This window comes from Bufo gargarizans, chromosome 1 (assembly GCF_014858855.1).
Source record: "Bufo gargarizans isolate SCDJY-AF-19 chromosome 1, ASM1485885v1, whole genome shotgun sequence".
In the NCBI taxonomy this organism is placed as follows: Eukaryota; Metazoa; Chordata; class Amphibia; order Anura; family Bufonidae; genus Bufo; species Bufo gargarizans.
In genome coordinates this window covers 211,828,094-211,841,434 of record NC_058080.1, presented here as the reverse complement: position 1 = coordinate 211,841,434, position 13,341 = coordinate 211,828,094, and the positions used below count along the sequence as shown (strand labels likewise).

Sequence of the window (13,341 nt, the reverse complement as noted above, 5' to 3'; positions counted from 1 at the left end):
GCAATCTATGGCAGCTCGGAGCTGTAGTAAATTTCTGTTTAGGATGACTGAAGGATGAGCCTAATTTATGATGCGGTGTGAGACTCGTCATAAATGAGGCTAATCCTTTGGCGCATCTGATTTCTTTTCTAAAGTTACAATTTTTTATTTCTATTTCCTGCACATGATTATGGGGAAGGATGCAGTTATCTTGCCTTAGCTGCTGTTAACAGCATTTAAAGACATGCTTTACAGTGGTCACAAGGACCAAATGAACCTGTAGACTGCAAAAAAATAATTGATTTCTATGGAAGAAGGTTCTAGGCATGCTGTGTGCAGAGGTTACTGTGGAGCGAAGGGGAGGAGGTGAGCTGTGATCATCACCTACTGTGAATGGTGGATTGTATGTTTTATAATTATAGTTGTTGTAAGGTGGGGTCAGAACTCATCTTAAGAACTGAGCCCACCTTATGGAGAACACGGCCTTTATAAGGACACTGAAAAGCACCCCCATACAATGTACCTGTTTAGTTCCCTCCACTGCTGGGATGTCCTGCTGTGTGTGGTACAATTCAACCACTAGTGGCTGTGACACTAAAACGACACAGAAGCTTCTAGGAGAGGCAGAGAGGAGGAGGTGATGGGGACTGGGCCCATGTGAGGAGTGGGGAGGGCCCTACCAAAAAGGACTGGATGGTGCCATCTTGGAGAAGTTAGGCATGTGCTCTTTTAACCCCTTAGGGACACAGCCTTTTTACACCTTAGGACCAGGCCATTTTTTGCAAATCTGACCAGTGTCACTTTAAGTGATGATAACTTTAAAACGCTTTGACTTATCCAGGCCATTCTGAGATAGTTTTTTCGTCACATATTGTACTTCATGACACTGGTAAAATAAAGTTAAAAAATATATATTTTTTTGCATAAAAAAATGTCAAATTTACCAAAAATTGGGAAAAATTAGCAAATTTCAAAGTTTCAGTTTCTCTACTTCTGTAATACATAGTAATACCCCTAAAAATTGTGATGACTTTACATTCCCCATATGTCTACTTCATGTTTGAATTATTTTGGGAATGATATTTTATTTTTTGGGGATGTTACAAGGCTTAGAAGTTTAGAAGCAAATCTTGAAATTTTTCAGAAATTTACAAAAACCCAATTTTTAGGGACCACTACAGCTCTGAAGTCACTTTGCGAGGCTTACATAATAGAAACCACCCAAAAATGACCCCATTCTATAAACTACACCCCTCAAGGTATTCAAAACTGATTTTACAAACTTTGTTAACCCTTTAGGTGTTGCACAAGAGTTATTGGCAAATGGGGATGAAATTTGAGAATTTCATTTTATTGCCTAATTTTCCATTTTAACCAATTTTTTCCACTAACAAAGCAAGGGTTAACAGCCAAACAAGACTGTATCTTTATTGCCCTGACTCTGCCGTTTACAGAAACACCCCATATGTGGCCGTAAACTACTGTACGGCCACACAGCGGGGCGTAGAGTGAAAGGTGCGCCGTTTGGTTTTTGGAAGGCAGGTTTTGCTGGACTGGTTTTTTGACACCATATCCCATTTGAAGCCCCCTGATGCACCCCTAGAGTAGAAACTCCATAAAAGTGACCCCATCTAAGAAACTACACCCCTCAAGGTATTCAAAACTGATTTTACAAACTTTGTTAACCCTTTAGGTGTTGCACAAGAGTTATTGGCAAATTGGGATGAAATTTGAGAATTTCATTTTTTTGCCTAATTTTCCATTTTAACCTATTTTTTCCACTAACAAAGCAAGGGTTAACAGCCAAACAAGACTGTATCTTTATTGCCCTGACTCTGCCGTTTACAGAAACACCCCAAATGTGGCCGTAAACTACTGTACGGCCACACAGCGGGGCGTAGAGTGAAAGGTGCGCCGTTTGGTTTTTGGAAGGCATGTTTTGCTGGACAGGTTTTTTGACACCATGTCCCATTTGAAGCCCCCCTGATGCACCCCTAGAGTAGAAACTCCATAAAAGTGACCCCATCTAAGAAACTACACCCCTCAAGGTATACAAAACTGATTTTACAAACTTTGTTAACCCTTTAGGTGTTGCACAAGATTTAATGGAAAATAGAGATACAATTTCAAAATTTCGCTTTTTTGGCAGATTTTCCATTTTAATATTTTTTTTCCAGTTACAAAGCAAGGGTTAACAGCCAAACAAAACTCAATATTTATGGCCCTGATTCTGTAGTTTACAGAAACACCTCATATGTGGTCGTAAACCGCTGTACGGTCACACGGCAGGGCGCAGAAGGAAAGGAATGCCATACGGTTTTTGGAAGGCAGATTTTGCTGGACTGTTTTTTTTGACACCATGTCCCATTTGAAGCCCCCTGATGCACCCCTAGAGTAGAAACTCCCAAAAAGTGACCCCGTTTTAGAAACTACGGGATAGGGTGTCAGTTTTGTTGGTACAAGTTTAGGGTACATATGATTTTTGGTTGCTCTATATTACACTTTTTGTGCGGCAAGGTAACAAGAAATTGCTTTTTTGGCATTGTTTTTTTTTTTTGTTATTTACACCATTCATCTGACAGGTTAGATCATGTGGTAATTTTATAGAGCAGGTTGTCACGGACGCGGCGATACCTAATATGTATACAATTTTTTTTATTTATGTACGTTTTACACAATAATTTCATTTTTAAAACAAAAAATTTTTTTTAAGTGTCTCCATAGTCTAAGAGCCATAGTTTTTTCAATTTTTGGGCGATTATCTTAAGTAGGGTCTCATTTTTTGTGGGATGAGATGACGGTTTGATTGGCACTATTTTGGGGTGCACATGACTTTTTGATTGCTTGCTATTACACTTTTTGTGACGGAAGATGACAAAAAATGGCTTTTTTTACACCGTTTTTTTTTTTTTTTTTACGGTGGTCATCTGAGGGGTTAGGTCATGTGATATTTTTATAGAGTCGGTCAATACGGACGCGGCGATACCTAATATGTATACTTTTTTTTTATTTATGTAAGTTTTACACAATGATTTCATTTTTGAAACAAAAGAAATCATGTTTTAGTGTTTCCATAGTCTAAGAGCCATAACTTTTTCAGTTTTTGGGCGATTATCTTGGGTAGGGTATGATTTTTGCGGGATGAGATAACGGTTTGATTGTTACAATTTTGGCGTAGATGTGACTTTTTTTATCACTTTTATTACCTTTTTTGGGAAGTAAGGTGGGCAAAATTCCAATTTCATCATAGTTTTTATTTTTTTATTTTTATGGCGTTCACCGTTCGGGTAAAGTAACATTACCGTTTTATAGATCAGGTCGTTACGGACGCGGCGATACCAAACATGTGTAGGGAATTTTATTTTTTTCATTTTTAATCAGTGATAAATGTGTTTTTTGATTTTTACTTTATTTTCACTTTTTTCACTTTTTTTTTTGACCCAGACCCACTTGGTTCTTGAAGATCCAGTGGGTCTGATGTCTGCATAATACAGTACAGTACAATATATATAGCACTGTACTGTATTTTACTTACACTTTGTCTGAACAGATCTCTGCTTTCAGCACAGATCTGTTCAGAACCATGGACAGCAGGACGCCTGAGAAGGCGTCCTGTTGCCATGGGAACCTTCCCCGTCTGCTCAGTAGTGGCCAGAACTGCGCAGACGGGGAAGGGTAAGGACAGGGCTTGGGGGGCTGCCTGGAAGCTCTCTCCCTCTCCATTCGGGGGACTGCAAAGGCACAGCAGCCCCCCCGATGGGAGAGGGAGGGAGCTCTCTGAGCTGTTAACCTTTTCCATACAGCGGTCCGTACGGACTGCTGTATGGAAAGGGTTAAACGGCTGACATCGCATCACCGATGTCAGCCATTTATACCAGGGTGCCAGCAATGTGCTGGCACCCTGGTATACCCACTAGACGCCAACGATTACGCAATGGGAGGCGGGCGGGGGATCGCGATCCCGCCTACCGCACCGCCCGCCTCCCGCACCGCCCGCAACCCTCCCCCTGCACCTCCCACCGTGCTCGAATAACTCAGGGGTGCAGGGGGGAGGGATACTGGAAACAATTTTTAATCCTAAAGTTTCTGATCCCCGCGGTCAGGGACCGAGGGGATCAGAAACTGCAGAAATCGCAGCAAACCACAGGTCTGAATTGACCTGCGGTTTGCCGCGATCGCCGACATGGGGGGGTCACGGGACCCCCCCCGCGCATTTAGCCTAGGTGCCTGCTCAATGATTTGAGCAGGCACCGGGTTCCGATCACTGCCAGCCGCACGGCAGTGATCGAAAATGCACAGGGCGTACATGTACGCCCTGTGTCCTTAAGTACCAGGGCACAAGGGCGTACCTGTACGCCCTGTGTCCTTAGGGGGTTAAAGCATGCATCCCCGGACTGTAAAAGGCCTGCTGCAGCAGCAGGACAGTGACCAGTGACAGAAGTCTGCGTCATGCCATAAGGAGCAGCCTGACCAAACGTTTATGAATGAAAGAAAGTGGCATAGTAGCGCTGAAATTCTATATACTTTCCCAGCTGTGGGAGTGCTGAAGGCCAGGCTGCAGGTGAGGCCCAAGCGAGTACCTGGAAGAGACATGGAGCAGAGATCACCTGGGCTGTGAATCCTCCCTGCAATAGGGGTTCTAGGATGGAATAGACTGAAATTCGGTGGAGACCCAAAGCTGGACATCTAGGACCTAGTGGCTTAACATCGCCCATGGAGCAGGGAAGTGCCCCTTTGGAATACTTATGCATAGTAATTAATTTAAAGGGACATTGTCAACACTTTTGACAATGCTAAACTGCTAATAGCCCTATGTAGGAGCTGGGGAGAGCAGTACAGCTTTTATGCTCAGGATTAATGTGAATATTATGTTTTATTCTGCCAGATTCTGCAATGGAGGCAGATGTCACTCAGAACAGAACTATCTATCCTCATCTAATATCTATCTATCTATCCTCATCTAATATCTATCTAATATCTATCTATCCTCATCTAATATCCATCTATCCTCATCTAATATCTATCTATCCATCTATCCTTATCTAATATCTATCTATCCTCATCTAATATCTATCTATCCTCATCTAATATCTATCTATCCTCATCAAATATCTATCTATCCTCATCAAATATCTATCTATCTATCTATCTAGCTATCTATCCTCATCTAATATCCATCTATCTATCCTCATCTAATATCTATCTAATGTCTATCTATCTATCCTCATCTAATATCTATCTATCCTCATCTATCTATCTATCTATCTATCTATCTAATATCTATCCTCATCTAATATCTATCTATCCTCATCTAATATCTATCTATCCTCATCTAATATCTATCTATCCTCATCTAATATCTATCTATCCTCATCTAGAAACCGGATTCCCCAAAAAAGTTGGGACACTATACAAATCGTGAATAAATACTGGATGCAATGATGTGGAGGTGCCAACTTCTAATATTTTATTCAGAATAGAACATAAATCACGGAACAAAAGTTTAAACTGAGAAAATGTATCATTTTAAGGGAAAAATATGTTGAATCAGAATTTCATGGTGTCAACAAATCCCCAAAAAGTTGGGACAAGGCCATTTTGACCACTGTGTGGCATCTCCCCTTCTTCTTACAACACTCAACAGACGTCTGGGGACCGAGGAGACCAGTTTCTCAAGTTTAGAAATAGGAATGCTCTCCCATTCTTGTCTAATACAGGCCTCTAACTGTTCAATCGTCTTGGGCCTTCTTTGTTGCACCTTCCTCTTTATGATGCGCCAATGTTCTCTATAGGTGAAAGATCTGGACTGCAGACTGGCCATTTCAGTACCCGGATCCTTCTCCTACGCAGCCATGATGTTGTGATTGATGCAGAATGTGGTCTGGCATTATCTTGTTGAAAAATGCAGGGTCTTCCCTGATAGAGATGACGTCTGGATGGGAGCATAGATTGTTCCTGAGCCTGAATATATTTTTCTGCATTGATGGTGCCTTTCCAGACATGCAAGCTGCCTATGCCACACGCACTCATGCAACCCCATACCATCAGAGATGCAGGCTTCTGAAGTGAGCGTTGATAACAACTTGGGTTGTCCTTGTCCTCTTTGGTCCGGATGACATGGCGTCCCAGATTTCCAAAAAGAACTTCGAATCGTGACTCGTCTGACCACAGAACAGTCTTCCATTTTTCCACACTCCATTTTAAATGATTCCTGGCCCAGTGAAAACGTCTGAGCGTGTGGATCTTGCTTAGAAATGGCTTCTTCTTTGCACTGTAGAGTTTCAGCTGGCAACGGTGGATGGCACGGTGGATTGTGTTCACTGACAATGGTTTCTGGAAGTATTCCTGAGCCCATTCTGTGATTTCCTTTACAGTAGCATTCCTGTTTGTGGTGCAGTGTCGTTTAAGGGCCCGGAGATCACGGGCATCCAGTATGGTTTTACGGCCTTGACCCTTACGCACAGAGATTGTTCCAGATTCTCTGAATCTTCGGATGATGTTATGCACAGTTGATGATGATAGATGCAAAGTCTTTGCAATTTTTTGCTGGGTAACACCTTTCTGATATTGCTCCACTATCTTTCTGCGCAACATTGTGGGAATTGGTGATCCTCTACCCATCTTGGCTTCTGAGAGACACTGCCACTCTGAGAAGCTCTTTTTATACCCAATCATGTTGCCAATTGACCTAATTAATGTTAACTGGTCTTCCAGCTCTTCGTTATGCTCAAATTTACTTTTTCCAGCCTCTTATTGCTACTTGTCCCAACTTTTTGGGGATTTGTTGACACTGTGAAATTTTGAATCAACGTATTTTTCCTTTAAAATGATGCATTTACTCGGATTAAACGTTTGATCTGTCATCATTGCATTCAGTTTTTATTCACGATTTGTATAGTGTCCCAACTTTTTGGGAATCCGGTTTGTAATATCTATCTATCTATCTATCCTCATCTAATATCTATCTATCTATCCTCATCTAATATCTATCTATCTATCAATCCATCTATCCTCTTATATTTTGATCAAACTATTTGCCCAGTACCTCATATTAATTTATACAGTGATTCCAGCCTCAGTACAATCTTATAATCCATATATTTATTGTCTGAAGAGTTTAAATCTAAAGCATCTAAAAATGCCCAGAGACGTTGGTTGAGGAACTCCTGGTGGCCAAGGTATTAATTTTGAGGAATTGGGTGATGGATAGGGACCCCACGTTACCAGAGTGGGAAAGACTAATGCACAGAGTAAAGCAATTTGAGCATATTAATACGCAAGGGGGAGAAAGAGCGGGCATGAGTGGAGGGCGTGTGACTGGAGTGGAACTGAGAACCAATAACACAGGGTAACCCCGAGTGGAAGCACTCTCGTACATATGGTGAGAATGGTATGCCTTATAGCGTGTTACGTGATAGTAGGAAACAACCAGGAATGACACATGACGCGATGATGACGCTGCGTGACGGTGAGAGGGTGTGCGATGGGGGCGGCACCACACGGCTATTTAAATGACCCGCGAACATGGCGTTATTGCCACTGCCACACGCGGGACGCCAGGGAGCACTCTCCGCTCATCGCTGTCTGGAATCAGTCGACATCCAGGACTGGACAGATAAGTTGCTAGTGCTGTGATACCTGTACACTAAAGGGATCCAGCACCTTTGAATTTATAACATTGCAGAGACCTCGTTAATCTTTAGTGTTACTATTAGCACTGGGAGGTCGGCTACAATGTTTTGTGATATATTTTGTGACCTATATCTTGGTTGAAACACTATTGCCGTTGGACTGGAGTTTCACTAGGGCATATAATGCATGGGATTTTTTCCGGGTATTGGTCCGGACTGTGAGATATGGATACATTAATAATAACTCTGATGTAATTCAGCCATGCACACTTAAGTACTTGTTCAACTTGACATCACCCCGTGCTGTGTGACTAAAAGGCTAATTGAATCATTCATGGTCTTTAGAGCCAACATTATGCTCTTTTTGACCTGCCTTCACATACTATAATATATGCCTTGTGACTCCACCCTTGTGACTGGAGATATATACCTTGAACAAAAAGGAACTCCTGCAATTTGATGTTTTTGTTTTTTTCTGTCCCCTGATGAATCTGATATCATTGAGGAAACGCGTCGGGACACTCCAAACTTTTTGATGGTGTATATGTCTGTGTATCTATGTTGTCCAGAACACGCCACTTTGTTCAATAGGACGAAAACATACATGCAGAGACATGTATACCTATATTGACTGATATGTGCGCGAATCAATTTGAGTGTTGTGTCAAGGGTGCCCTACATTCATAAGACATCTAGATTGGACCCCACTCACTGCATATATCAAACCAGTCCTTATGTCCCCTTTGTAATCCATTTGGCCTTATACCAACAGGACTGTATTCTGTCTTTTGGGCAAAGCTGGGCAGTCCACATTTAGGGAGGGTGACAATAGGGTCAGAGCATCAGCCAGGTTTATTTTAATAGACTGTAAGGGCTACTTAGGGCTTCGCCCCAGCATTGTATCTTTCCATCTAATTACGCCTCATCCTGTCTGTCAACAATTTTTTGCTATCCCTACATACAGTCCTCTCCCATCTCCGCCATCTATTAGGAGGATAGTGTGACCAGTGGTTACAATAATTCTGTGTTTAATACTTAAGGGCCTATAATTTTATTTCAAATATCATATTAAATGTTAAGTTTTAACTCAAATAAGCTACCCACTAATGTTAATATAATTCTTTGGATCTAAAGGGTCTAGCATTTCAGATATTACCATAGTGTGACCGACTATAATCGGTTGTGTTATTTTTAAGAATGAAAACTGACAGACTCTTTATAACTGAAAGAAAAAAAAACATAAAAGTTCTATCATAATCCGTTATCTATTAGGATCCTTTAAACAGGCAATGCTGTCAGTGTGAACAGAGCTTAAATACCTAATTTCCAAATATAACTTTTCTACTGCATTTATTACTTAAACCTTAGTAATCATTACATAAAAAAATATAAAACTATACAATGTGTAACAGTTTTCAACTTAAAGGCTATGTACGCCTTCAGTGGAATTTTTTTTTATGATCACAATTTACTCATTTTGGGCTAAAAATATTTTTTCAATTGGTCTGTATTAAAAAATATGGAGCCGTTCAGTCACAAAGGGTTAACCGTTTTTCTAGCTGTGTAACTGGTACTTTCACTTTGTGCCATCGAATAAACCTTATCTCTAAAGTACTGAGAGGTCATAAACACTTATTTAAGCCACATTCTTATCAGTAAGATAAGCTGAGCTATAATGAGTGTTTATAATGTCAGAGAGCAAAGATAATGAGCCCGTCAGCTCCCCAACTGACGGAAAGGACAAAAAATCCAAAGGCTGCTACTAGAGCATCTCAGCCCTGTACAGAAAAAATGGTTCCATAATTTTTTATAACGACCAACAATTTTCACCTCATAATGAGTATGATGCAATAATAAAAAAATTCCCCAAAATTGTACATAGCCTTTAAGTACAGAGTGCCTTGTGTTTGACTAATGTATAATTACTTTACCTTATAAGCATCCTTTATGTTCAAGGGTTGTCCATACTCTGCCACATAGCCCACAATTCCTTTACTCCATTCTAAACGGATGCAGTTATTTGAAGCCTCCTCCAACGTTGTGCCCTCTGCTACATCAAAAAGCCTACTAACCAGAAACTTCTCATTAGAACTATCCTCGCAGACTAAAAAAAGGGAGTAGCGGTCTGCTGATATCAGTTCGTGAATATGCAGAAAAATTTTATGACACAGGGCAGTGACGTCCAAATGGCTTGAAATATCTTTCACCAGTTCCAGAAGCCGTGAACACTGATCACTTGTGCTGTTTAAACTGGGAGCTTGTAGAGGCATCTGTTCCTTCTTTTCGGAATCTGCAAGAAATGTCAGTGTTCCCACAGAGTCCTTAACTACGATGGGCCTGAGAGGCCTATCAAACTCGGAAGCTGAGATCTTCCTCACTGGTGCCCCTTGGTTGGTGTTCTCGGCAGAAGAGGCCTGCTGGTTATTTTCTGTATTGCTTTTTCCTCCTTCCTTTGTTGCTGGTATTGTGTGCACTCTTTCAGCAAACCATGCATTGACCATTTCTCTGAAAAGCGGACATAAATTTATAAATATTTTAGTGAGGAAAGCACACGAAAGATAACAAACCAACTGAAATGTGTCAGCAGCAGAGGCGTCATTAATTATTTACAATGATCACTGGCCATGTCCCTCTTAACCTTTTATAAAGTTATATTATAGAGTATATCTTTTTATGTATGTACAAATAAAACCTAAATGACAAAATAAATAAAATTATACGAAGCCCCCATAACCAGATGTTTTCTGAAAGTACCACTCAGCACTTTATACACACAGACACCTTCATGCTACTTTGCACCAGTGTCATTTTTCATACAAGTTGCATTAAGGTTGATAACAGTGGGTAACAGTTTAAACATATGTAAAAGATCCATCACTCCATGTATCATAAAACTTGACTTTTATCTCATATTTTACTATTTATTTAATTTATGATTAAGGGCCCGTATGGGTTAGAAATGGGTCAGATGAGCACAGATTAGCACATATTACTCGCTCTATGGAACATGCGACTGCTGTTTTTAATGTATTGAAATAAAAGTCCAGTTTTACGATACGTTGAGTGCTGGATCGTTCACATATGGTAATTGCTGAGACACAAGGAGTTAGGAGTTGTCCCGGATTCCGTGCACCCGAAAGAGGTGAGCTGATTGACTTTTATATTTTTGGGCAGAAAGTTATATGCACCAGACTTCCTAAAAATAAGTTCAATATGTGCAGAGTTCATACATACCACTTAGGCTTAATTTGAGATGCACAATTCTTCATAAAATCAAAGACTAAAAATCTGGTTTTAAACTGGAAATTTAAAAAACAAAAAGCAAGAACCTATAAAAATACAAGTATTACACTCCTTTAAAAAAGTAAGAGCACCTCCAAAACCTATATATTTCCTAAAGCAGACAATCTGATGATTGCAGCTGCCTTAACAATCATGTCACCCCTTCATTTGTACCTAAAACTCACTTACAAGTCAACGGCTACACAGAAAAGCAGCATAAATGTAACATATTAAGGTCTGCAAATATAAACCACTAGGGTACACATCAACAAGAACTTTTCCTCGAAAAAACACTGGAACAGAGGTCAGCTAATATATGGTCATTAGAGATGGGCGAATCGAAGTTGACGAAGTGGAATTCAATCAGAATTTCAGGAAAAATTTGTTTTGCACCGATTCCGAATTTCCTCACGCTTCGTGGCTGCTGCACGTGTTAGGACATAAAGCAAGGAACTCTGAGAACGAAGGATCACCCACAATGCCATGCATGCAGCCAATCAGCAGCCAGCCAGCCCTGTGATGTCACAGCCCTATAAATAGCCTCAGCCATCTTGGATTCTGCCATTTTCCAGTGTACTTAGTGCAGGCACAGACTTTAAAACTTTTATTTTGCTGTATAGAAGTTCAGGGAAAGGATAGGGAGGAATCATTCCACAGTATTTAAGCAAAACAGGGTTCAGTAGGAGAGTGTACAGCCTGGGTAATAGGAACAATCCTATTACACCTTGCTGCACTGACTGGGGATCCAAATTGCCATTATAGAGCTCTGTAATTCCAGCAAACCATTCTTGTTATCGGGGTGCAAGTGCTATTTGATACAGCCATTAACAGGGTTTATTACAAGGAAATATTTCTACGTCTTATTTACCCTTGTGCGGTGCAGTTATATGCTCTAAAGCATTTTTTTACTTGTATTAGTGGGAAAAAGGGGGTTATTAGCCGTTGTGTAATGAAGTGAGAAAATTACAGGCCTTTTTGTCGTGTATTAGTGGCAAAAATATATATATTATTTGCCGTTCAGCGGTGCAGTTACTGTACACTCACCTAAAGAATAATTAGGAACACCTGTTCTATTTCTCATTAATGCGATTATCTAGTCAACCAATCACATTGCAGTTGCTTCAATGCATGTAGGGTTGTGGTCCTGGTCAAGACAATCTCCTGAACTCCAAACTGAATGTTAGAATGGGAAAGAAAGGTGATTTAAGCAATTTTGAGCGTGGCATGGTTGTTGGTGCCAGACGGGCCGAGTATTTCAGAATCTGCTCAATTACTGGGATTTTCACGCACAACCATTTCTAGGGTTTACAAAGAATGGTGTGAAAAGGGAAAAACATCCAGTATGTGGCAGTCCTGTGGGCGAAAATGCCTTGTTGATGCAAGAGGTCAGAGGAGAATGGGCCGACTGATTCAAGCTGATAGAAGAGCAACGTTGACTGAAATAACCACTCGTTACAACCGAGGTATGCAGCAAAGCATTTGTGAAGCCACAACACGCACAACCTTGAGGCGGATGGGCTACAACAGCAGAAGACCCCACCGGGTACCACTTATCTCCACTACAAATAGGAAAAAGAGGCTACAATTTGCACGAGCTCACCAAAATTGGACTGTTGAAGACTGGAAAAATGTTGCCTGGTCTGATGAGTCTCGATTTCTGTTGAGACATTCAAATGGTAGAGTCCGAATTTGGCGTAAACAGAATGAGAACATGTATCCATCATGCCTTGTTACCACTGTGCAGGCTGGGAGTGGTGGTGTAATGGTGTGGGGGATGTTTTCTGGGCACACTTTAGGCCCCTTAGTGCCAATTGGCCATCGTTTAAATGCCACGGGCTACCTGAGCATTGTTTCTGACCATGTCCATCCCTTCATGACCACCATGTACCCATCCTCTGATGGCTACTTCCAGCAGGATAATGCACCATGTCACAAAGCTCGAATCATTTCAAATTGGTTTCTTGAACATGTAAATGAGTTCACTGTACTAAAAAGGCCCCCACAGTCACCAGATCTCAACCCAATAGAGCATCTTTGGAATGTGGTGGAACGGGAGCTTCGTGCCCTGGATGTGCATCCCTCAAATCTCCATCAACTGCAAGATGCTATCCTATCAATATCAGCCAACATTTCTAAAGAATGCTATCAGCACCTTGTTGAATCAATGCTACGTATAATTAAGGTAGTTCTGAAGGCAAAAGGGGGTCCAACACCGTATTAGTATGGTGTTCCTACCGTATTTTTCTCCCCATAAGACGCACTTTTTGCCCCCAAAAAATCGGGGGGAAATGCCCCTGCGTCTTATGGGGCGAATGCGAACAATTTAACATCGCTGGATGCGATGTAGCGTGAGCGGGGGCTGGGGGAGGGACTGGAGGAGGAGCTGGGGGCCGGGAATAGCGGCGGGGCGGTGCAATCAATGTACTGTAGCCCCGCCCCGCCGCTCCGA

General features: G+C 41.3%; 1 protein-coding gene across 7 annotated transcripts in view; it reads right to left on the bottom strand.

Moving 5' to 3' along the window:
* Window positions 1-13,341, bottom strand: part of PDE5A (phosphodiesterase 5A) — a 350,069-nt gene that overhangs the window by 256,837 nt on the left and 79,891 nt on the right. For all 7 annotated transcript variants that reach the window (XM_044301149.1, XM_044301132.1, XM_044301166.1 and 4 more), the window contains one exon: window positions 9,542-10,115. In XM_044301149.1, the coding sequence (XP_044157084.1) occupies window positions 9,542-10,111 (570 nt within the window). In that variant the 5' untranslated portion in view covers window positions 10,112-10,115. The remainder of the gene's footprint in view (window positions 1-9,541; window positions 10,116-13,341) is intronic.